The 26,486-nt window shown below is 42.0% G+C and overlaps 1 protein-coding gene across 2 annotated transcripts in view; it reads left to right on the top strand.

Annotated features, from left to right (window-relative positions):
• The window catches only part of mei4 (meiosis-specific, MEI4 homolog (S. cerevisiae)), a 51,501-nt gene extending 26,716 nt beyond the window's left edge, over positions 1-24,785 (top strand). For both annotated transcript variants that reach the window (XM_031755976.2, XM_039598704.1), the window contains one exon: positions 24,255-24,785. In XM_031755976.2, the coding sequence (XP_031611836.1) occupies positions 24,255-24,500 (246 nt within the window). In that variant the 3' untranslated portion in view covers positions 24,501-24,785. The remainder of the gene's footprint in view (positions 1-24,254) is intronic.
• Positions 24,786-26,486: the final 1,701 nt, after the last annotated feature.

The following is a 26,486-nucleotide window of genomic DNA, read 5'->3' on the forward strand; positions in this document are numbered from 1 at the left end:
TACTGAGGAAACATCAAGATTTTTTAAATCTCACTTAAAACTCATTAGATTTTTTATTGTTACTTTTGAAGAGGCAGGTTTTCCCTTTTCGAAGTCTTTTAAAGTTCAGACCCCAATTTTTGTCATTAAGTAGATTCATCTTTAAAACAGCATCTTTATTCTTGTTTTAATAAATATTAATAGAAATGCGCAAAATTGGACAAAACCCAGAAATTAAACAAAAACCATCAAAAATAAAAAAGATAATTCATGTTTGTTGTCCATCCATCCATTTGGAGCCTATCCCAGTTGTCTTAGCGAGAGACTGGCTACACCCTGGACAGGTTGTCAGTCCGCCGCAGGGCTAACACATAGACACAGACAACCATTCGCACTCATATCTATGGGCAATTTAGAGTTTCCAATTAACCTATCCCCACTAACTGCATGTCTTTGGACTGTGGGAGGAAGCCGGAAGTACACAGGGAGAAAAATGCAAACTCCACACAGAAAGACTCCAGCCCGATGGTGGAATTGAACTCAGGACCTTCATGCTTAGGTAACAGTGCTAACCACTGTGCCACTGTGTTGCCAAACACTGTGTTCATGTTTGTTGTTTTTAATCATAATTTTGTCCTTCTGGACAGAAATCAGAGAGCACTGCTGTTCAGGTTTACGAACACGTAGCAAGTGTTCGGAATAACATGTTGGTTCCATATCTTAAATTGAAACTGTTTTATGCTCAGTTGCCCTTTAAAGTGCGCTGTACCAGTAACTGTTGATACGTGGAAACATTTTTTAAATAATAAATGAAGAGGAAGCTTTATTTGGTTGGGTGTGTGTACGGATACAGTTAAAGTAGTAATTAATTGAAGCGGTCAGGTCATCGGCACACGGCCGGCCCTCTTTTTCTCCAGCTGGTGGTTCAGAGAGCAGATTGTTCCCATCTGTCCGGGGACTCTCCGCTGACTCAGGCCTTCTTTTTCCAGAGGTGGAGAGGACAGGCGATGATGGCTGAAGGGCGTGGTGTCAGGTTCACACATCATCAACCTTATTTCCTTGTTGTCATTCGCGCTGTCTAGTCAGAGACCTGAACCTCATACTATGAGCCAGTCTGGAAGCACATTCAAGCAAGAAATAAAATGGATACCAGCACAGGGATGTTATTTGTTGGTTTTTCAGTGGCTGCAAGTGCTGATGACACTATTGTGAACTGTATTATTACAGTTTATGTCAGTATGTCAGCAGTTACACTGGTTTTAATAAGTCAGTATTCAATACTGGGTGCAAAAACACATACAAATTTATAACTTAATATATATGTGTTATTTGTGATATATTAATTTAAAAATGTTCTTTAAAAACATTCTGAAAGGTAGAAATGTCTTCCACACTATGAATGCCTGGATCCAGATTAGTTTGAGATATTTTCCTATTATAAATATATAAACTGAACGAGCCGCCTAACTGACAGACCCAACAAACTGTTTAGTCCCACAGTTAGATAAATCATAAGGAACACATTTGTCTTCTTCAGGCCGAAGCTTATAATAATGTTTGTGTTAGAAAATGGAGCACCGAAACGTGCAGTTCCACAATTGTCCACTAGGTTCTCCAACAGAGAGTCGGTTCTCATTGCCTGCATTATTAAAACGTCCAGAAATACACTGTTTTGCTGTCTATGGATAGTTTCTGTATTCCTCCAGGCAGCTGGTGAGCATTAAACTCTATTAAGGCTTTAAAGTTTGAATCCTCAGGGGTGTGGTCTCTTGGACTGACAGGTGGATGGTGAGAGAGGTAGCTGTCTGCTAGGCTTATCTGCCATCGTATACCGTGCAGCTAATCATCACGCTGTCCGTGACACCTGAGCTCCAGTTTTAGTGAGTGAAATTCTAGGATTTAAAGTTGGAAGTTACTCAGAAATTATTAATTGGGATCTGTGTCGCTGCCTTGCAGCTTACTTGCTAACCTAGCCAGAGTTAGCTCTGATAACTTAGCAGCCCTTCCTCTTGTCCAAAGATTTCATGTTTCTCATTGCTGTATACGTCGCTTTTACCCGTCCGATCCTGGTTGGAGGAGAGATCCTATAACGCCTGTTTGAAGACTGTTGGCAGTGTCATCCTTTTTTTTCTTCTGTTTTTGTTTAGTGGAGGTTTGCAACCTGCTTATAGCTGCATTAGCACCACCCTCTGATGGTTGTAGCACATTACGTCCTACCAGGAGCTTTAAAATGCACACTGACCCGCTGGAGGTCAAGAATTCATCATAAACCTGAATTACAATGTTGATAATCAGCAGTGTGAGTCTGTGATTAGGCTCTGTGTTAATGTGCAGGTAGACTTGATGATTGTAGTAAAGCAAAGCAGACACCAGCATGTAAATTTCCATATGATAACACTGAGGTGCAAGATGATAAACCGGGCATCACTGAAATTCAGCGCTGTCATGGCTGAAGTTTTGTTTTTTTTTTCACATGCACGGCTTCAAGGACACGAGTTCTCAGTGAGTAGTGAGGAGGGCGTGAGGATGAGGAGCAGCAGCACGGTGTAGGCCGGCGTTCCTGTCTGACATACGCCCTCAGAGATGCTCCAGCCCAGTGCCGCTGTCCTTGGAGCGACGCAGCATACAGATAAGCTGCACCATCTGGACGCTGCGCTGTTCTGTCAGAGGTCCGTGACGCTCGGTGGCAGCCCCTTAGGACAAAGCACGCAGAGATCCGCCAAACCTCTGGGCAGTGTAAATGCCACTCTGACGCCATTACTATGCACCCTAAGCGGTTGCTGTCCCGGCGTCTGCCTTTTATGCAAAGTGTCGGTGGATGCTTCATCCTTTTCTTTTTCTTTTTTTTAAACTGATAGTGCAGAGGATTTTTAGGAGGGTGAAAACAGACAAAAGCACCAAATCTCAGCTGCTGAACAAGCTGAAAACCAGACAACAAATAAATGTCTTTAGGGTGCAAATGGGCCCAAATCAAGCAAAACACTATAAACTAGCACTGAAACTGCACCCACGACACAAGAAGATGTAAAACTCGGTCAACAGACCGACGTGAGCAAGTTAATTAATAAGATAAAAATGAGAAACAACAGAAAAAGAAAAAGAAACAACAGTCAGCGGTAAACACAAACAGAAAGGAAACAAGAGGATGCTAAACAATTATTAAAATTACAGAAGACTCTTGATTAAAATCAAGAGTAGAACTTTAAAAATGTAAGAATCAAAACTTAAAACCAATGAACAATCAACATTAATCCAGTAAAAATTATTACAGGGTAAAAACAAAATAACTGAGGTAAGGTTACAAACCAGACTACTGAAGGCAGGCAGTGGCGTTACGCAGAAGCTAAAGGTGATAAATGTGCTTTTTTGGGATTCAGCAGTTTAACAGAGTAAATGCAGGATGAGGTTTTTGGTTTCCTGAACCTTTTAGGAAAAGTCTTAGATGATTAAAAATCAGTTTTAAGTAAGCTGCTTTCTGAATAGATTATTTATGTATGAGATGTAAGGACAGAGTTGTGAGAACAGACCCATAAAAATGGCCTCCCTTTGTTTGAAGGTACTTAATATTCCTTCAGGTCAATTTTAATCCCCAGGACGTGGAGGAAACGGCAGGAAATAAATCTTTGGTGTGGTAAAAGCGTTTTCAGCGTGATGTGACGTCACTGCCGCAGTTCTGTCGGTGCCTCTGAATCTTCTCCCTCAAGCCTCAGGACATCATGGTAGGTCTCACGTTCTCGGTCTCACCCTGGGGACAGATTCACGGTGCATGATCCGGTGAATCCTCCCGGTTACCTAAGGCGCTGCCTCCAGGCTTGGAAAGTGCGGACTCTTCAGCTGCAGTGCCAGCTCTTAAAGGACGATCCTTAAATATAAATTCATGTCAGTTTGAAACAAGTTTGGGGTCTGCAGTGAAGTCAGAAATAAAAAAACGCTGTAGACATACCTGAGAAGATGATTGTTTGGACTCGGTAAATGGTGGAAAATAAACAGCACGACAGTTTGCCAGTGAGCACAAAGTGACGAGGAAGAGAGAAAAAACACAAATGGACACATCTGAGGAACCGAAGGCTTTTTTTCTAAAGGCTCCCGAGACAAATATTTGGCTCTGGATTCTAAACGTCTGCCTTTCTTCACTTCCTGCCTGTGTCCGTCTGCTGCTTTGTGCCGGGCAGGTGGTGTTTGGTGACTTTACTGCACCTAGTTTGATGAAAACAGCTGCCCGCTGCTGCCACCAAACACAAACCGTGAGCTGGAAGAGGTCAGCACGCAACGTTACATGAGGTTCTCTGTGGGTTTGTGACTAAGCAAATGACTGTTTTCGCTTTACATTAAGTTGTGGTAGTCTGCTCTGACACAGCGGTGCTTTCAAGTAAATGTCATCATTTTAAAGCAGAGAGAAAATGCACTGATTTCCAGACGTTTGCCTGTTCGGCAGAAGCTGGAAAACCTGCTTTCTGTATGATTTTGAACACACAAACCATAACATCAAGTCGTCCAATCTTTCTCCAATGTGAATATTTCTTACCAAGTTCTTTGTGACATAAATAACATCAAAGACAGGAAGCTGGAGTCAACTGGTTAACGCCAGCATCTTTAAATGATTCTAAGTTTGGATTTGGGGGTCAGATAAGTTTTCAGACATCTGATGGTTGTGTGGCTGGCAGGTTAGGGACACACAGCTCAAGATTCAGGAAACCAAGAGTCCACTCAAAACACAGATTTAATGCTGGTAATTCAAAATACAGAGAAAACCAAATTCTCAGGGAATGCAGGGCAAGGAAACACAACCATGAGGGATGATGCGACAAAGGACAAAAGGAGACTCTGACAATATGTATGCACACACCAGGTAATGAAACAGGTGGGAGGATAGCTGACACTAACTGGGATTATGAGACAAAGGCAGAGAAACCTAAGAAGGAGAACAAATGACTGCGGAAATGAGACACAGGAGACCCTGAAGGACAAAAATACACAGACCAGAACAGAAAGGAGCACAAAAGGAATAAACTCAATAGTATTTACCCAAGCATCACAGAGACCTCCACAAGATAAAGGTAAAACATAAACGGTATATCCTGTGATGTAAAAGGAGCAAAACTCAGAAACAAATGATCCTCAAAACTAAAACAGAATCACAACTGTTCACAGAAACCCAAAACTGTGGGTCCAAAGCCTAGGCGGTGTCACCGGCACTGTTAGGCCTCAGCTGTGTGTCGCATCTAATCTTCAAATATCAGGACTTTCAAATACTCAGTCCTGCATTTTTCTCCAGAGGAGCCTGATGCTTGTTGGTGATCTCTGACTCAGAAAAATGTGGCATTAATGGGATTGTGCTTTCAGTTTGAGTGGCAGAGGTGTTCTGAAGGAGAAAGTCTCAAGGAGAGATGAGAGGTGAACTGATGAAATCTCCAAAAAGCGTTCAGCCTCTGTAGGTGTGACGGTGAGAACTGAAATCCTTGACTCGGTTAAGTCCTGATAAAAGTGATCGTTAGTAAATCGGCTGTTAAAACCCATCATTTGAAGACGATGTGATGGGCTGCTGTATTGAGGGATTGGGTAAGTTTTCCCACAAATGTGTCTTCATACAGAAGTTTAAGAACATCACACTGAGATGGTGATGAGAGAGTCAGTTTGTTAAGAAACAATCAAGCAAAAAGGACCTTTCTGTGCATGATGCTGAATCTCATCTCCACACAAAGGGAAAAATATGAATCTTATGCTCACAAGCGAAGCACTTTTGAGTGGGCAGTTCTGTCAGTTATACTCTGAAAACGTGGATGAACATTAAAAAGTGAATTATAAAAAGCCTGACTCTCAGCTGGAGGTCCTGCAGCAAGCTTCGTCAGGACTTCTCTGCTTCCTTTTTTTACCCTCACTCACCAGCTCCGCTCTGTTCCTCGCGGGGACAGAAAACCAATAAAACACCTTAACGGGAAAACAAATGATGACATGAATGCTAGAGGTGGCGCTAAAGTTGGTGAATGTGGCCATGTTGAGTCAAGTCAGCAGTACATTGAAAAGCGGTCGAGGACACGGGAGGCATTGTCAGGTAACAATCAGTGAACTGTCAGGTGCTGACAAGGCTGAAAAGGGCAGATCAGCAGAGTCCACATTAAACGTTTTATTTCTGGTATCAAAAATAAGAAATGAACTTTTAGTTTAAATTAAGTTTCCTGTCTGACACAGACAATAAACTTCACCCAAGTCTTTGGTTTTGTCAGTGAAAGAACGCATGAATTTACCCACTTCATGACTTGAGGCATGTACTCTGTTGGAGCCCGCCTCCAGTGGACATTAGAGGAACTGCAGTTTTTTAAGCATCTCCTTTCAATAAACATTGAATTTTTTTAAGCAGGTAGATGTAAAATAGGCAATTTTTTGTGTTCCCTCAGTGTGAACTTCCATTGAGTTGCTGAAGGAGGAGGTTTAACCCACAGTCATCCATAGCTGTTACGATAATTTCCTTGAAGATGCAACATCATTAATCTAGCAGCATGCATGAGTTGGCTGAATCGGTCTGATCAGGTTCTCGTCATGTCATGTGCTGCAGTGCTTTGCCTCTTGTTGTCTTCTCTGCCTCTCCAGCTTTTTATTTTCATGGTTTACATGCAGCACACCTTTAAGATTTGGCCTAATGGCCACACGATGTCCCAGACACCAAGAAAAGAATCACTCAGATTTTAGCGGTGACGTTTAGTTCATGATCAGAACACTTTTATATCGAGTTGCCCAAACCACGCAGCTACATACTAATGACTAACCCGGTGCTCAGATGTTCTTCGACTGACGTTTGGTCCGTTTATGGTGCCTTCTTCCTGCTGTGTGATGGAGTTTGCCCAGCGATGCCATCAAGGACCCCCAGCATGAACTTTTAGTCTCCTCAGCAACATTTGTTGATGAATACCATCTTAAAGTTGCACTCTTGTGACTAAAACTCAGGTTTTACACTGGTCACTGCTCAGTTGGCCTTATACTGAATGACCACATGGCCAGCCCATCCCTGCTGGTGCTCCATTGGTGGATGTGTATGTTGGATATTTACAGTTGGTTGTTTTGTCCACTAGAAATAGTTTCTACTCAAACATCTGTGCTATTTAAAGTATGTCTGGAAGATGTCTCGATGATCCTGATGAAGGCTACAGGCTGAAATGTGCTGGTCCAGAGGTAAAGTTGTTCTTCATACCTCAGATGTTACTCGAACTTCAGCCTACTCAGAGGTTTGATCTTCTCCATGCACCTCAGAAGCACTGCCAGTTGTGCCAGAAAAAGCTCTGAATCTGGGGCCCTGACCAAGTAGGTGAGCAAGACACTGAATGGACACTACTCTTGCATTCTTCATACCACCCTGTTTCCTGGAGGAGCTACATCACTAGCATGCAGCTCTGCAAAAGCCCACTGAAGATCTCGATCATCATCTGAAATTGATGTCTCATTCCTGCTGGCATGTCATTTTGTTAAGAGGAAATAGGGAGCCAGGCACCAAGAGGAGGTGTGAAACTGACTGAAGAAGATGTTGAATTGCAGAATGAAGACCAGTGGGATCTGGAAAATGATGATGATGATTATGATGTGTGTAACACTAGTGTGGTAAGCAGCAGGTCTGTTATTTTCTTTAATGTCAAAGATGGAAGCCACACAGAAGAATTAATGTCATTTTTATACTTTTCTTCCTTTTCTGGGGAGTTTTCTTTTTCCTTTGCATCCTTTGTCTTGAAGCTCTGGTGGCATCTGTGGCGACGGCTTAATTAATTAGCATTCTTGGGCTCTCAGGCTGTCTGTTGTCTTTATCTCTATTTGTCGTCTTCCTCCCACAGTGCCTGCCTGTCTCAGCTGTCACTTAAATAATCAATTGGATCCACTTTTCTGCTTAGTCTTTAGTATCACATGCGTCAGGCGACTCGAGATGGATAACCACATCGAGGAGCTGCACTGACTAATGAATTGGCAAAGACAGGATGGGAAATATATGGTTTCATCGCCCTTGTGGCCTTCATGTGACATGATGAGTTAATATAAGCAGAAAAGACAGAGGAGATACTCCTCTTTCCCTTCTTTGACTCTTTTTTTTAGTGCTCAAAAGCATTATTTAGTGTCTTACTGTCAGTTAATTGTTCCCCACGTAAATGCAAGCTGCAGCATTTTCATGTAAAGCTACCAGCTCCTCACAGTCGTAACATCTTTGGCATTTTAAGTTGAGCTACTGTCTGACTGGCCTACAAATCTGCTGAGAAGCAACTTACATCATCCTGACACTGTGGTTTGTCTGCATAGCAGCTCAACTTTGGCTGTCACTGCTGGAGAAAATGTAAAATTAATTGAGCCAATATTTAGACCGATCTCCGGTGCTGCCAAGTACATTTAAAGAGCAGAAATTTGGCAGACAAAAGCCAGTTTTCGCCAAAACTTTCTGGACTATAATCCAAGTTATGACTGAGCTCACATAGAGAGAGACTGTCTGCCAGTTTATTTCCAAAATCCACGGATGTGTCTAACTTTAGCGACCTTAGAAGCACATAATTCAGGCAAAGGAGAGACAAAACTAACCAAGGTTGTGTTAAGGGTGTTAGCAGTGGTGTAGCGGTAGTAAAATAGTTTTTTTTATTCTTGGAAAGTGGTGCTAAACTTTCATAAAGGAGCCTTAGCAGATCCGTTCGAACGAAAAGAGCAATCAGGACAATTTTTTTATTGGAGAGGCAATAAATTACACACAAGTTCATATTCAGTGAGAGAAAAAACTCTTACTGCAGAGCCCCCCTTTTCTATGTAAAAACACAACCCAATGAAGGACTTATGCTCTCACATACAACCCAGTCCCCCCCAAAATTGGGATGTTGTGTAAAATGTGAATTAAAAACAGAACGCAGCAATTTACAAATCTCAAAACCTTATATTTAACTCACGATAGAACAGGAAAAACATGTTGGGTTTTTAAACTGAGAGCTTCTTCTATGTCATGAAAAAATTAGCTCATTTTGAATTTGATGGCAGTAACATCAAATTCAAAATTTGGGCAAGAACGACTGGAAAAGTATGTTTGTGAATTCCGTTGGCTGATAGACGCCATTTCTTCTGGAGGGATTAAGTCTTCTGGCTGTTGATTTCTTGTCGTGTTTAGGTTTTCTTGGCAGTCCATAGCGTGCTACCAGTGCTACCAGTGCAGAACTATGCATATTTGCAGTTAAGCCCAGCTATTTTCACTGTACGCCTTTATAACTCTGGCCTAAATCAGAACCAGATTGAATCATTCATCTGATAACGGAGATAAATGAGGTTGACAGGCCTCCTAAAACTGCAGATATTTCATCAGCTTTCAGCATAGGTTTAGAGATCTGTTTAGAGTTAGAGACCACTGGTGGCTGGTTTTCCGCCTAAACAGCCTGATGATGGACATCCTCTCTGTGCGGTGAGGTGGGCTCTGTCCGTCCACCGGTGCATGTGTGACATCTGAAGAACGGTCAGATTAAACGGGATGAGGCGAATAAACTGACGGACAGTTAGCTGCAGATCAAAGCTGTCCTCTGTCCTCACAGCACACCGGCCTCATTAGAGGAACGTTCAGAGCAGCTGATCAAAGTCACTTTAGAAAAGTAAACCTGGGAGCCTCTGAGGGGTTACTTTAAAACTCACAAGCTCCAAGTCACAAACATGAGGAGGTCATACAAAACAGGCTTTTCTGCCCATCCATTTACAAAAAGGGAAAGATTACTGCCTGAATCTTAATTTAAGGATTTCTAAGATTATTATTTCTCATAAAAAGCATTCACAATTTCAGTTTTTTGTCCTGAGCACACCAAAAACTGCATTTCCTCTAATGCTTCTATAAACTCATGCTAAAACTTCACAGCAGAGGTAAACATATTTACAGCCTGATACTAAAACTGTTTGGCATTTATTGCTACATAACAGCGTTGTGGGGGATTCATTTATTAATAACTCATCCATTTGGTTACAGTGAAGGTTTAAAGGTAGGGGTGTGGTGGCCAATAACAAGTCATTAAACTGGAACTTTTGACTGTGTGTTTGCTGCTGCTGACATTTGGAGCATTTTAATTAATTTTTTTCCAAAAAGGCCTCCTGTGTGGTGCAGACCGCCCAAGAAGGTGGTGATAAAACTGTTTTATCAGTGTATCAGTATCCATGTAGTGTGTTGTACCTGTACAGTTTAAAGGTGTAGTTTGCCAATTGAGCTTGCTAGCTAAATATTTAGCGCTCCATGCCCGGTTCGTAGTAAGTTAGTAGTGACTGAAACTTCCCTGGTGTGGTGTTGTTATGGTGGTTCTCTGTGTCATTCAGCTGTTTCTCTAATGGCGCTCCTGTTCTGCGAACACCAGCATTTTAACCTGCAGCCAGCGATTGTGTTGTTCCTGTTCTTCAGTTTTGGTGTTGGTGGTGTCGTGGCACACGATGCAGCTCGGTACCTGCTGCAGGTTCTGCGTGATGTCACCAGCTCTCCCCTGATCTCGTCAAAAACAAATCTAACCTGACCAGCCGCAGTCCGAGGCTGTGAAGTAAAGTTTACCTGCAGATGGAAAGACTGAAGTGCTGAAGCTTTGGCAGTGGTGCCGTTACAGAACTTTCTTGACCTTGTTGGCCTATGTTTGTTAAGTTTGGGCCGTTAACATTAAAACCAGTGGTTTATGAACCACTTCATTTGCATGTTAAACTGAAAGTGAGCTCCGATAAAATGTGTCACTGCACAGGAGAGCTGTGAACAAGTAACTGCAGCAAAGGCAGTTTAGTTAAATGTGTAATAAACGAACTTTACAACAGTCCTTTAACCTGAGCTGATGCATCATGTGTCTGAACATTAATATTCTGGATTATTTCTGACCTTCAGAGGCTTCAGAGACAGGGAGGCAAACAGGAGGAGGAAAAAAGAGTAAAGCTTGTTTGTCAGTTCTGGCATTTCTGCTCTATCAAGTCTTTCCAAGTGGGTAAACACTGTAAATACTGTGGTTTGGTCTTTGGGGGAACGCCGCTGTCAGATCTGCCACCTCCACTCGACAGATATGACAGAACTGTAACTCTGACCGCCCCATGAGACCATTTAACAAAAAGAAAATAATCACCCAACCCAGTGGAACTTTTTAGGTTTCTGATCATGAGAAACTCACAGAAATTGAGGATACAGTCCCTGTGTGTGTGTGTGTGTGTTAGAGAGAAACCTGTGTTCTTCCACCTCCCCGGGCAGCCGAGATGTCAAGATATGAGCCGAGAGAACGCCGACTAGGATGAGAATGGATCGACTTTCTGTCAGTTGAATCAGTGGATTGTCAGTGGACCGCCCTGAACCAGACGGTTAGAGGGGGAAGGAAAATAAAACACGGGTAGGAGAGGCTGCTGAACGGACAAATAGAGGAAAAAGGAAGCCGGCAGTTTCTGGGAGTTGTTTCCTCCTCTGTTTGTGCGTAAAGCAGAGTGTGTTCATGTCAGTGCAGAACCAACAGGAATAATCTATGTGCTTCACCTTAGGTCCAGGTAAACAGAGTCAATAAAGCATAAAATGTAAGTTTATTATGGTTTTATTGATGTGGAAATAATATTTCTGAAAGCATAACAGATGCTTTTTGACACATGTAGACATTAAGAGATCAAAAAGTCTGCCACTGTTGAACTCTGTCGAATAGTTCTCAGTGAATACTCACTGCTCGAAATGCCCATTACCAACTTTACAGTACTTCATTTTTAAATACTTTGATCATTTGGATTTACAGTATAAAAAAGAGCTAATAAGTGCAGTGAGTCCGCCTGAAAGAGCAGCGCTACAATGTAAAACTGATCACACTTTAACAAAGGAAGCAATTCTTCACACCCAAACACGTCTGGAGTATTTTCTAATGATTGCAGTTTTAGTTTTTGACTTTTTGTTATTAATTCAGTTTAGTCTCATTTAGCTTCCAGAGTGAGTTTTGATTGTTTTGCTTAAGTTTTTATTAGTGTTAGTTTAATGCCAGAGGGAAATCAGCATAAAAACACAGAATCTTCTGAAAGATTCAATAAACAGGCCCATCAAAGCCTCATCTGCAAACTGTGATAACCAGTTTTCTCCAAGTTAATGAATACTGAACCAAAGGCTATTTTTCCTCAGTTGTAGTTTTAATTTAGTTTTCAGAGTCAACAAAATCATTTCACATAGTTGTGTTTTCCAGCGTCAAGCTTTTATCTTTTATTTTAGTGATCTAGAATAACCTTGCAACCCCAAATTTCAAATCAGAGTTCCCTTAAAAGGAAAAAGAAACCAGATTTTAAAATCTACTATTGTATCTTAAAATTTGACATAGATATAAACACTCCACCAACACTTTATGCAGTAACAAGAAGAGACTGACAGCGATGCGGTTATCAACTCAACTCAACAGGAAGTTAAGCTGATCTCAATTCTGAGCAATTAAAATCGACTGTCGTTGGAGCTAACGCGTGACATGCCAAGTTACCTGTAACTCCCAGTGGAGCAGGAGCCCAGAGAGAGAACTCATCCCACTGGAGGGTGTGAAGTGATTATCATCAATTACTCTAGTTTATCAGTGAAAGCTCGTGTTCTTCCAGGCTTTACTGTTCTGGAATGAAAAAGTGATTAAAAGCCGACAGCACGTTCAGATCAAGACAAACTGAGTCACAAGGATGTAAAATACCCAGTTTAGTTCCAGATCTAAAGCTCTTATGTCTTCTGTGGTTTCTAACATATGAAATAAATGTAATGAGTGATGAAAATGACAGACGTGAGACACGAGGGTTAACCTTAATTAAAGTAATAATAAAGGATTGCATTTATATAGCGCTTTTCAAAGCACTTCACAATTCCACTATTCAGCTGCCCTGGGGCAGACTGATAGAAGCGAGGCTGCCATACCATGCCATCGGCCCCTCTGGCCCACGCCAGTAGGCGGCAGGGTAGAGTGTCTTGCCCAAGGACACAATGACCAGGACAGAGAGCCAAGGGATTGAACCGGCAACCTTCCGGTTACAGATGCGCTTCCCAGCCCCCTGAGCCATGGTCGCCCCAAAGTTGCTCATGTAAGGTAAATGGTGCCTTTCGTTTGTGCGTTTTAGAAGCAGAATATACTTGTTTACACCAAAAGAAATCATGAAAATTAGTTCTTATGTGATGGTTTTACTGGGTTCGGCCGGCCGTCGTTGTGGGTCTTGCTGATGGCGGGTGGGTTGAAGCTCTGTGTACGGTGCTGCTGTGCAGGCTGACAGACTGACAGAGTTGTTGTGAGTGTGGGCTGAGAGGCTGAAGCTTCTCACTCTCACTGTGGGCTTTCCCCTGCACTCGGGTGACAGATGAGTCCATCCTTGATCTGTAAATTACTGCCCTTCATGCTCGCAGCCGAGCACAGCTTCATTATGTGCCTCCCCCTCTGCCGCTCTGCCTCTGATTCCCACTCCTCCTTTTTTTTTTTTTAAAGACTTTTTCTCTCTGTTTGGCTTTCTGGACCAATTTCTGTGAACCACCTTCCCTCTGCTTTTCCATGTGGTTTCCTGTGTGTCTGCACCTGCATAGTTATAGAAAAGAGCATATAAAAAACTGAGTAAACTCTGGAGTCTACATCAGAATTGCAAACAGACGTATAGCGATGAGTCACTGAAGGCTGAAAGCTAATTAGCACCATTTATCTGCTTTAAAGGAGTTTCGTCAATTAGCACTTTGATGTGAGATTTTTTGAAAGCAATGGTAAGAAGCTCCTCTGAAGGACTGAAGTCCAGAAATCAGCCGGTTCAAGTTTAAAAGGGCCTGAACTTTGGTGTGTGTGATCCTCGATGCTTTATTGTCGGTCTCGGTTGGGTTCGGGTCTGATCATACAGAGAGGGTTCAGTTTTGTTGTCCTGATGTTTGGTGTAAACGCCAGGACCAAAATGAGTCTTCGTTAACTCTGTGGAATCCATTCAGTTTGCTGCCGGTGGGCTTCAGTCAAGTTCTCCACATGTCTTAAGGAAAATTCAAGGAAACAGGATGAATCTGACCTGAGTTTAGAGCCACAGCAGAGCAGCAAAGAAGCTGAATACATCACATGGTTTCACATATGCCTGCTTGAATTTGGCTTAAATGCTTAAAAATGCTTCGAAAGAAGGCTTAAAAGCATTTTTCTTTCGAAGATGCAGCTGTGAACATATTTGTGTTTGTATTGTCAAATTTTTGCTTTAAGATTTGTGGTAGAGTCTTTTCTATGTGTTCAGAGATGTTCAGCTCAAAGTTTTTAGTTGATATTCAGACCAGGAAACACATTTGACATCATTGTCACGACTCCTGGACTCCTTTTGTGATTATGTACTGTTAGTCTCGCTCTCTCTGCCTCCATTCTTGTTTTCTTCTACTGCAGAAACTCTGATTAACACCTCGGCATGACCGTCCCTCCATCACCATCAACGGTGTGCGTTGCTGCGGTCCAGTTGTGGTGTTACGAGCTCCGAGTCTAATCAAATGGACGATTAAATACCTTTCAGGATGCCGTGCTTTAATCTCGGGGCAGCTGATGCTATCTGGGTCGTGGTGCTTCAGACTGCCTCGCTGCATACAGATCTAAAAGGGTTGCCAAGTGCAGGTCCTCCACTTCCACCCATCCACCTCAGTGCAAATTGCCCCACATATTTCCAAATCCCCGAAGTGGTAATTAACAGGTCCACCCAGCCTGTTAGCCAATGTCCCCGCCGTGACCCCGCATGGATGAATGATGAAGGAAATGGGTGAATGGATGGAGATTTCGACCCGCTGATGACGGGGTTAGAAATCACCAAAGCTGTTACAACTTTTCCTGAGGGACACAGTAATGTATGTCCCAGTCTAATGGACTCATAACGTAGATATTTTAGTCTGGATCGATGTGATGGACTGCTAGCGCGGTTAAAGAATATATTTTTTATGGAACTGTAAAAACATAGACTTGCTTGTGTTTTGATAATTTAATCAGGTACTCTAAGTGTTTTCTTTAAAGGCCCACAAGTTTTTAATGCCTTTATAACTCAACTGCACTTCACCGTCATGAACACCTGAAATATATCAAGAGGAAACTGCAGAATCAGAAGTGCAAACTCCTTTCTCCTCCTTTCTCCAGGTAAGTCTCCTTACCTGCGGCTTTTAAACATGTCAGGAGCTGTAATACAGTTAAGTCCATATTCAAATCTAAAATCACAACAATGACACAACACCACACAACACCTCTGATCACATGCTATAAATGTATTATTTCCTGTGGAGTTACTGAATAACATTAAAATGGAACTAAAATCTGTGTGCTGAGCTCCTGCTGCACAGAGTAAACATGAACTGATTCTAATTGTGGTCTTTTATTAGGACACATCTCTGTAACATCTCATCTTCCTGCACTCCTCCAGAAAATTGCCTCAAACTCCATTTTGCCGGCCTTCAAAGCTGGCACTCGCCTGGACCTCAGCCTCAGACTCAGGTCGCTGTGAAAATGTTTAGGTTCATTGTGAGCTCCAGGCCTGGATTAAAAATCTGTACCTGGCGTGGAGGGATAGGGCAGTTTATCAGGATTATTCAAAGGCATCAGCTCGTCTCACTGTCAGCCTGCAGAGGAGGAGGAGTGCTAACGACCGACACTCAGCCCATCATGTTGTCTCCAGCTTCGCCTTTACAGCAGGAAACATTCAGATACCCTCTGCTGTCTCCTGGTTTCTCCTGTATGCCAGCTCTGTGGTTCTGTGGATAACCACATTTACAATTAGTTTATAATGACTGCTGCTGCTGCCTTCCTGCCTATACTAAACCAGGATCTGGCAACTTCTGAAGCTACTTTTGAGCCTATAATAGACTTGACACAGCCTGTTAAGTATAAATGATCCTATCATCTCCCTCCTGGGTGTAAATAATGCAAATCTGCTGCCATATGTGCTGTTTAGTTTAGCTGAATGCAGCATTCAGCCCTCAGACCTGTAAGCACCATTAAATGAAAATTAAAAAGTTAACCAATCAACACAATCAGTTCATCACTGTAAAGAGAACTGCAGGAAGAGGAGGTCCGCTCTTCAGGAAGGGACCGTCTCGCTTAAGCTTGTGTGGCCAGAAACACAAACTATTATTTTTCATGCAGCAGAAGCTTTTTTTATTATTATTATTATTGTTATTGTAGTTCTGTCAAAGTTGCTGAATGAACACAAAAAGAGAAACTCTGCAAATAAGAGTTTGTTTCTGCTTGGTCCACTGAATTTCTCGTTCCCTTCAGCTGCTGTCTGTTCTTTTGCTGGTTGCACAATTTTAACTGGAGGTTTATTTGGTTTTGTTTACTCATTAAAATCATCTGGTGGATTGTAAAAGATGAGAAGTATTACCCGAGGGAGATTTTAATCTCTCAGACCCACAGAGAGGATCAGAAGCACCCACTGATGGAGGGGTCTCAGCTCATTAGAAAGTCTCTTTAACATCTCCTTCCCTTTGTTTGGAGACGACCTGAGAAAGAGTGCAGTAGATGAGATGCTGCTCGTCTCTGTGTGCGGACGCTCTTAACCACTTTTTCTTCAGAAAGCTTGTTTTCCCTCTGGTCGGACTGTAGTTCTGTAGTCACAGCAGAGTTCACGCTGACTTTTTTTTGCAGCACATTAAAGGAGGAGTTAGATGTGCTGTTGAGCGGGGGAAATGGAAGAGTGATTATTTAAAGTCTGTGGTGATTTGTACCTCATCTTTTTGGTGCAGATACTCTGAGATGAGGGAGAGAAAATGGTTTGATTGGTTTGGTGTCCATTGTACTAGTTTTGGATTGGAGGAGGAGGACTGGATCGCGCTCTTTCAGAGTTCAGGTATTTGCCGTCTGCTGAAAAGTCACAGATGTGTTTGAATGTTACAGAAGCTTACAGTACAGTGGGTGTCCATCGCATGTTTTTAGGTCACAAATAAGGCCCTGCTCTTTATAAATCCTGTTCCCACTTCTGTGAAGGCGAGTACCAGCCTGTTATCATTCCCAGGCAGCAGTCAGTGTGGTTTTCAAAGCAGGCGGCGTCTTATAGATGCACTCGGTGTCCACTGGTGCTGTAAAAACACTGTGTTATAGCAATAACATGATAATGCAGGTCTTTAACCCCCAGCTGGTCACACAGTGATCCTATAAGGAACTTTCTGGCATCCCGTTAATTTAATATGGCACAAAGACTTGTATATGATCTGTAACAAGATATCATTTGGCTCTTTTCCTGCCAGGTACCCTAGCACACATCTAATATATGATCACTAAGAAGTGAAGCCAGCGTGGAAGCACCAAAAGCTGCAGTTCTTCTAATGTCCACTAGAGGCTGGCTTTGGCTTTGAGTCAGTCCTCATAAACGCCGAGGTTAAAATGTCTTTGATAGCAAAAATAAACACATTTACAGCCTGAAAATAAACTCCCATCAGCTTGGGTGGGAGGACTTAACACGAAGTTTCATGATTTTACTCGCTTTCCTCCAAGCTTCCTCACTCTGTTTTTCTGTTATTGCAAAAGAAAACTTGACAGCAATGACGAAACCTGCCCTCCATTTCTTACTGTTGTTGGCATCGTGAAAATCCAGTCTGTGGAAGTATCTCAGCAAACACGGCGTTAAGCTGATTTTATTCCCAAAGTTTTGTATTTGTAGTCCCACAGAAGCAGATTCACATCTGTTCACCTTTCCTGCCACCAGTTTGTGTCTTTGTAAACGTGGTGGACAGTTGCTCAAAAACTCTCTGACCTCTAATTGAAACTAACATGGCGAGCGTAAAATGTTACGCTTTGGGAGTGAGAACGTGTTGAACATGGCAGCAGCTGCAAAGCTAATGCTGAGGCTCCTTTAACCGGTGGGTGGATGCAGAAAGCTGGACACAGCTTCAGAGTCTGAAAAATGAAGCCTTTCAGTGCTTTAAACCGGTATTATTTTTAATGGCCAGCAGGAGGCGACTCTTGTAGTTGCAGAAACGGCCCTAGGTGCTTTTGCTCTGTGACCTCAGCAAACACTTTCCTGATGAGTTTCTTGGCTCACTGAATGAAGCCTGAAGTTGATTTTGTTGTTTTGTAAAATACAGGCTGTGACTAAAGAAATATTAAACTCCCTGAAAAATGCTTTTTATTGGAGTAAATGTAGAAACTTTGGGAGGTTGTTGATTTTCTTAATCAGATTTGATAAGAGGAGGCCCAGCAGGTCCTCTGAGAGTATTTCTGTCTCCTGCAGCGGGGCTCGAGCCCCCGTTATGTTTCTATATGCTCCTCGCAGATGCTCCATCACCGCTCCCTCTGGATCCTCGTTCCAGTTATCGATTTCTGCCGTTCATTGAATCCCGCTTCACAGCTTCATAAATTTCGTGGGCATGTGAGTGTTTGACAGGTTGGAGATTAAAATGGAATATCTCGCCAACCTCACGGGCATAAAGCTGCTCGACCTCCTTGACGCTGCTCTGTTGTTGTCAAATGAAAGTCGCGGTATAGTCTCCTTTAGAGAGGTTTAAATCTGGTGGACGCACAGGTCTGCAGACAATAAACCATTCAGGTTGCGCATATTTCAAAGGTAAAAGTTGGGTTTCCTATTATTGTTTTCCTCTTATCAACAGTCCAAAACCCACAAATGAGATTGTGACTTTCCTGAAGCAGGACCCAGAGACCACGAATTCCCTGTCGGTTGGTTCGAATTGATTGGTTTTGTGTCAACTGCAGTATTTGTCTTAGGCTGATGGGTTTCACTGATATTGATGAGTCATAATATAAGAGCCATTAAGTTATTGACTTTGTTTTTTTTGTGACCTTATTAGAACTGAAATGTTTCCCCAGTTCCTCAATAAGTTGACTGATTCAACTGGCGAACAGTTTAACAGCCCGTCTGTGTGTCCTCTGGCCTGTTTGTCATGTTAGATTTCTATCAGTTAAACCGCAAGTCAGTTAGTTGAACCAGTGATGGGTAGTAATGAAAATAACTGTACATCATCAACATTGATCAGGACTGGTTGTTTTTCAGGCCTGTGCTAATTACAAGAGAGTGAACAAAGATAGGTCATATATCTATATAACCGATAGGGCTGCCACAAACGATTATTTTGATAGTCGACTAGTCACCGATTATTTTTGCGATTAGTCGACTAATCAGATCATGCATCCATTGGACGTAAAACGTACAGCTTATTGCACCAGCATGCATCTGCTCTTATATAACTATCATTAGCTTACAGCTTTAAGTGTTTAAGGTATGTGCTAACTAAAAATAAAGATAAGATGAGAGTTTATTAAATTTTAATGAAATTTGCAGATTGTTTCGGTGAAGTTTAATAAATTCAGCCGTCTGCTCCTTGCTATCTAAAATATAACAGGACACCGAAGTATGTTCTCGAGCATCTCACACTTCTGATAATCAGTTGTCTGCTTGACGTTTATTCAGCTGTGTAAAACCTATAACTTTAATCTCAGTCAAACCGATTTACTCAGGAACAAATAAAATACTGAAAAAAGCCAAACAATAACATTTTTAAGTTATCTAAGTGACTTATATATCGTGTTTAACCTGAGTAGCGAAAGACGGCGGTGGGTTTGAAAACGCCGGGAGTCCGGTGCTCTCACTGGCTTTAATGAGCCTTGAACCCCCGCTAGCTATCGAGCTGGTGGGCAACAGACGTCTCCGAAAACGTCGGAGCGCTTTTGAAAATATGTGGTGTCTTGATAAACTGAGCAGATATTTGAGGTTTACACAGCTACATTCTCGCCTGAAAATATGTTAAACGTTTATCTTGTGACCCAGAAAGAATAATAAAAGTAATATTAAAACTAACCAGGGGCCGCCATTGTTGGAAACTGAGCAGGGCCGCGCTATGAATTCTGGGACACTGCTGCTTCTTCTTCTTCGGGGTTTAACGGCAGCTGGCATCCTTGTACATGCAGTGCTGCCATCTTCTGTTTCAGTCCATTATTGCACTCTTAAATCCTACTACTTATTCCTGCGTCTTTTGGGATCTTACAAAGCTTCAAACGACGTGTCGACTATTAAATTAGTCGTCGACGATTTTGATAGTCGACATAATCGTGACTAGTCGACTAATCGTGGCAGCCCTAATAACCAATATAACAGAAACGCATCAACATAAACTCAGTGAAGGTAATAACAGAACTACAGAAAGCAGCTTTATGTGAAGCCTGAAGTGTGATTTATATTTTGCATATTAAAACATGATAAACATTCAAAGTCCTTTATTTGAGCGTTAAAAAGAAAGCAAAAAAATTCACAGTGCAAAAACTATGTAGTGATCATTTCTGAATCGTACGTACTTATATTTCACAATAATACTAAAATAAAGCAGAATACTTTTTGTACTATTAAATTCTTTGTCACAAAAATGAAGAAAATGCTTTTTTCACTTTTATGCTTGACTGAGCAAATATCACAAGCTGTGCCACAAAAACAAAAGTATCAGTAGACGGTCTAACCCGAATAGAATAGAACAGATTTCTACTACTCTAATTTTAACTGATTAATTCACAGTTATATATGTGTCCAAACTTTTTATCATAACATTTTTATGCAAACTGGAGAAAATGACCCGAGTGTATGTCTGAGGGTAAATGCACCGATGTGTGTAGCCCAAAACTGAACTGAAAATCTGAAATCAGACACTGAATGTGTTCGATATCAAACAGCAGTTAACCAAGCAGCATGTAAGCCTGAGCTCTGCTCTCATCCACAGCTGCTGTATTTCACTCAGGCGATGAATCAGCCAGCCGAGCTGATGCACTGATAGTCTTTAATGCTCTGACTCTCCTGGTGTTGTTAGTGTGCCGCAAACACAGACGTTTGCATTCAGTGATTAGCTACCAGTGCTGGTCCACTCTCACTAATCAAACACTGCATTTAGATTAAACAATAACAAAACGTTCTCACTCAAGGGATGTAACACAACGAAGGGCCAGCTCATCTGCAGGTAATGAGCAGAACTTTTTATGTTTGAATACAAATAACAGAGAGCTGCATGTATTTCTGTCAGGTTTTCCATTTTGCTGCTCAGGAGACAGACAGCAGTTGTGCGAGCTGCTTTTTTCCCCCACGATCGAATATTAATTTCACAGCTGAATGTCTATAATCAGTTAAATTTTTTTTTAACTGATTATATAATCAAATTATGAAACACTGGTTGACAGCCCTCCTGAGATCAGTGCAGAGCTTTGGTTGTTTTTCTGGTATAAAGCAAGAGGTTCTTTTAAAAATTAATCATGATATTCTCTCTGCACTTATCCCTCTGCGTGAACCGCTTTCATTCCCTTGTCTCAGCTTCAACACTTGGTCGGTTTGTTGGTTTTAACCAAAAGCCGGTCGACAGCACAAAGACGTGAAAGAGGAAAGAGTTGGAGCGGATTGAGTCACCTCTCTAGCAAAGACCTGCGAAGCCTCGTCTCGCTGCTGCCTTCACGCCTGTGTTCACCACATCAGATGAAACCGTCTCCATCTTGCTGACAGCCGCTGACGGCCGATTGTGTGAATATCTGCGGCCTCTTCATGTTCCACCAAATATAACCACATGCTGTGAGTATGTGCACACCATAAATTCACGGTTCAGATGCAGAGCTAACGGGACTGTAACCTGCTGTCACGCTCACACTGACTGACATGCCTCTAAATAAACAGCACAGTTACATAAGCATGAGCTCTGCATGTGTGTGGTGCAGTCTGGAAACAGCACAGCAAATATTGAATAATCATTATGTGTGAGCACTCCAACGAGCTATAAAAATTAAACATTTCCAGCTTTGTATTGTTACTTTTGGATCCTGTTAGAGTAGCTTTGCATGATTTACGAATCATAATAAGCCTCCTTTATCTCACCCTGGGCCTCGGTGGAGCTCACAGCCCTCCTAGTGTCTCCTGGTGTCTCCTTCACACCCCCGTGATTGTGCCGGGACACTTGGCAAACCTTCTTCAGGCGACACGTATGGATGAGCTGGACTTGCTTTGCTAACAGAAAGCTGAACAGGCTGAAGGTGACATAGAGAAAAATCAGTGAAGAAAAAGCAGCAGCCTGTGACCACCACCTGCAGAAGTGAGGGTTGGTTTGTTGTTCCCTCTACTGTTCATCTGTTTTCACGTCGATTTGGATGAAAGCAGCAGAGATGGATTAACAGTGGTTTGATATCCCTGACCGTGTGTTGTACGGAGACGATCGAGTGTCCCCTGAATCTGTTTTTTAACAGTTTCTTATGGGTTGTAATTCAGCTTCAGCTGGCTTTTGGGGAGCTCTTTTCAATACCATGAAACATGTCATACATCTATAGTAACATTAAACCACCAGTGGGTGGCAGGGTGTGGAGTGACACATCAGTGTCCAATGTAGTGGTATACCATCAACACTGACACAAATACAAGAGAACAGTCTTTGAATAGCTGTCCACTGTAGTGACCACTATGCGTGAAAGGGCTAATACATTTATATATTCTTTTTGGATTTTAACAGATTTTTTGTAGCTGTGCCTTTGTACAACACCACAGTAGATTTTAAATTAGTCAAGATTTTTTTGGCTTTAATTCGAGGAGTTCAACAAAATTTTTCATGAACTCTTCAGGAATTACTGACATTTTTATAAATATACAAGTTAAAGGTTTTTCAGATTTTAAAGTGCTGTAGCTGCTTGGCTTTAAATGTGGCGCTGGAACGATTAAATGTACCTGCAGGTGTTTCTGGAGCTCTGACCTCAGAAATATGACGCAGTGATTGAGCAACTCATCACGACTAAATGCCGTCTTATTTGGTGATAGTGATATTGGCTTTTTCCTTTCTCCAGTCAGACTAAAAATGTTTTGGCAGGGATCTATCAGAGGCATTTTTAATTTAGTGAGTTCAGGTAATGAACAACAACAAAAACACAGTTCTGGTATTCTGTGTGAGCGGAAGCAAAAATACACCCAGGATCCCAAAAATGTTGGGACACTTTGGAAAATATAAATATTTATTCACAGTTCAACGCACAAAGCATCAGATGCTTACACTGAGAAACAGTTGAAGTCACTTTAAATTTGATGGCAGCTGTGTTCAGTGATTTCTGGAAGTGTTCCTGATCCCTAGTCTCCACAGAATCAGTGCTGCTGGAGGACCAGAGATCCCAATAATCTGATTTAGATTTTTGAGGTTGTTACAGTGGAACATGACATACTCGAAGTGTTCACAATTTCACATTTCTCTGAAATAATTCAATAATTTATTGACAGTTTGTTTGCTTTTGGTGAATCTGTGTGTCTCTCAGTGTTTCGTCTCTTTGTGTCAGCAGAGGAGAAGCTGGAGAGCTTTCAGGCAGAAAAACATGAATCGTGATTTTAAAAAATGGCTGCTGACCTGATGCTGATGGGGTCCGGGCGTGTGTGTGTGTGTGTGTGTGTGTGTGTCTGTGTGTGGGGTTAAGAGGGTGTTGTTGTCACATCCTGTCGGTTCTCTGAAGGTTTTTGCCAGGAGGAATACCTGACAGCCATCTGGCGCTTGTTTTTCTTTGTGACATCCCTCACACACCAACTTTTACATGCAAACAACACACACACTCTCTCTCGCTGGGATGTAGTCGGGATGAGATGCGGCAGCTTCTGCTGGTTTGAATAATTACGTTTTGATTTGAGCTGTTGTGTGTTGTATTTCCTTTCACTCAGTTTGTGCTCTGAAAACAGTCGGATCTCGTGTTTCTCGTCTTTCATCTGCAGGTAAATAACTCGTGGTACGAGTATTTGTTGTTTCATCATCTAAAAGCCCATCGTCTCAGGGATTACCCCAGTGCTCCAGTTCTTTCAATAATCATTTGGGCTCCTGCAGATCCTTCAAGTCTTCAAAGCCAATGATCTCAGTTTGAAAATAAGCCCTTAATTGGCACTAAAATATTTCAAATTACTTTTTTGTTGTTGTTTTTTTTTTAAAGTCTCCTTAAAAATGAGGATGAGTTGTGACAGCTCGTCTCACTGTTGTCATGTCTGAGACCTGCCAGCGCCTTACGCAGACCTTCATCACATGAGACCTGTTTGGAAACCCCCCCGCTTAAAAAGATCAACAATACAAGATTATCTCCTCCTGCTTGCTCTTCATGTCCCTCCTTCTCCTTCCTCTTCATCATTATCATCTGTCTTCTCATCCTTGTCTTTCATCTTGGTGTTCTTTGTCTCGTCTTTCCTCTTGCCCCTCTTCTTGTCCTTGTTCATCTTTTTGCCGCATTTCTCCCCTCATGTTGATGAGATTTGTATTGCTGTAACAGTGAGTGAAGTGATTGGAACAAGTTCTCCTTGTTTTGTGCTGAATTCTGGCCTTAAACCTCACACAGGAATCTTTCATCGATTCGAGTCTTGGTTAAACTCATTTTCCTTTACAGGGGCGTGACGGCTCGGTGCTTGACACGTTTCCCGTCGACCGGTACCAGAAGTCATGCTACCTGTTCGCCGTCCTGGAGGAGCTCCTGCAGAACCCCGAGGTGGCGCACAGGGTCGAGGTGGGCCCAGAACAGTTGGAATTCCTGAGCCATGTGGAACAGCAAGTCTTCCTCCTGTCGGATGAGTTTCCGTTATTTTCCATCCGAATGTGGGGGATACGAGGTCTCCTCACCTCTCTGAGCAGATAGGATGCGTCTGGAAACTATTCATTTCTCTTAATGCAAAAAATCTGACAAAAAAAACCCCAAACATAAAATAAATGTATCCCTTTAAGTGCTTTATTTTCAGATATCTCATTTCTTTGTGCCACAGAGGGCACACACTGTCTTAACCAAAACACATCATTTATTTGCCACAAATACCAAAGGCGTCAAATGGTGCAGCAGACAGAGGTACAGCACATCCTATTATTGTAAAAAAAGAAAGGCTTTAGTTGGCATTGGTAGAAGACCCCAACCCTCCCATACACAGAAGTCTCACAGACGTATTAAAAAATTAAAAACAAATAGCAAGTATTTTTCTCTATTTACAGCCTTAAATGGATGTATTTGTAATCAATTTATCTGCGTTAGCTCCTGTGTCAGCAGATAATATATTTTCCTTCTATCACTTTAGATAAAATCACCAAAAATGTGTGAAATGTTTCTACTTCAGTCCGTTTTTTTAAGCATCTTTCTTCTGCTAAGTGGTACAAAAAACATTAACTGTCTCAGTATTTCATTATGAGCTCTGTGGGGATTCGCTGGACTTTAAAGTGTTTGTCTTTGGATGAATGACACTGAAACATAATTGAAATGATTCACGGTGAGCGCTAATAGGATTGATTTCCCCGTGAAGCCGACACAGACCCGCTTTATTTCTGTGAATAATGACTGGAGCTCTTGACCTTTGATATCAGAGCTTTTGGTGTTTAACAGAGTCAGAGCAGGTCTGTGAAACTTATTAGCTGTTGGAAGTTAAGTGTTTAAACTTTGATCTGATAATTTGATCCATCCATTTTATTCATGCATTTCTTAACGCAGGTATAAAATGAATCCATTAAAAAGCTGACATGGAATAGATGAAATGTTCTGGAGGTCTTTAAACTCCTCTACAGGTTTAGGCCACGCTGTTAACGTTTGGTTAAAGACTATGAATGACTCATGATGAATGGTACCATTTATTATTAAATGCCATGTATGGCAGGTCCCTGTGGGTTTGCTGTCTTCCAGGTCATGGCAGCCTTAGATTAGGCCCATGTGACCCTGATAGGATAGTCAATACCTCAAGATGACAACCCCAATCGAGGTTCATTTTCTCGAACTCCTCATCAGCTTTGATAACTAAAGAAGCCTTTCAGATGAAAGGTGAAGCATTCATGCATCGCCTTTCAGATGAAAGGTGAAGCATTCATGCATCCATCCATCCATTTGTTTTGATTCTTTCTGTCCGGGTCCTCATTAACTTCCCCTCCCATCCTTTAGGAGAAAAGAACTTCACTTGTTTGGGAGCCTATATGAGCTGATATCGTTCCAAGATGGCAGCCCCTCGCTCTCTCTCCTCCCAGAAAGCTGGTGCCTTTCTGGTGCCCCACTTAGTTCATCTTTCTGCTTTGGTTTGTAGTTATTTCTAATTTCAGTCACGTGTTGGTTATAGGTTAGCACAGCAGTCCCCAACCTTTTTTGCGCCACGGACCGGTTTATGCTCGACAATATTTTCACGGACCGGCCTTTAAGGTGTCGCGGATAAATACAACAAAATAAAACTAGTACCGGTACCGAAAAAAAAGAAGATTTATTCATAACACACGTGAAAAGACCCAGGAAAAAAGAGTTAACGATAAAAACCCTGAAAACCATACATTTCACACCTGAGCCTCAACTCTCGCGGCCCGGTACCAAACGACTCACGGACCGGTACCGGTCCGAGGTCCGGGGGTTGGGGACCGCTGGGTTAGCACGTAGTTTTCTTTTGTCCTTCTTTTCCTCAGTTAATACTTAACAAAGGAATCTGCTTTATGTCCTTAGCGAGCCGGGTATAACCATATCTCTGTGCTGGCTGAAAATATCTTCATGAACCTAAAAAGAAGTTTGCACCAACTTGAGTTTTTAAGACTTAAAGAATATCTAATAAATACATTTTAACTAATGAGAAAAGTTTTTCTTTCTGAAACAAAGACATTAAGTGGCCGATCA

Source organism: Oreochromis aureus, linkage group 15 (genome assembly GCF_013358895.1).
Source record: "Oreochromis aureus strain Israel breed Guangdong linkage group 15, ZZ_aureus, whole genome shotgun sequence".
NCBI lineage: Eukaryota > Metazoa > Chordata > Actinopteri > Cichliformes > Cichlidae > Oreochromis > Oreochromis aureus.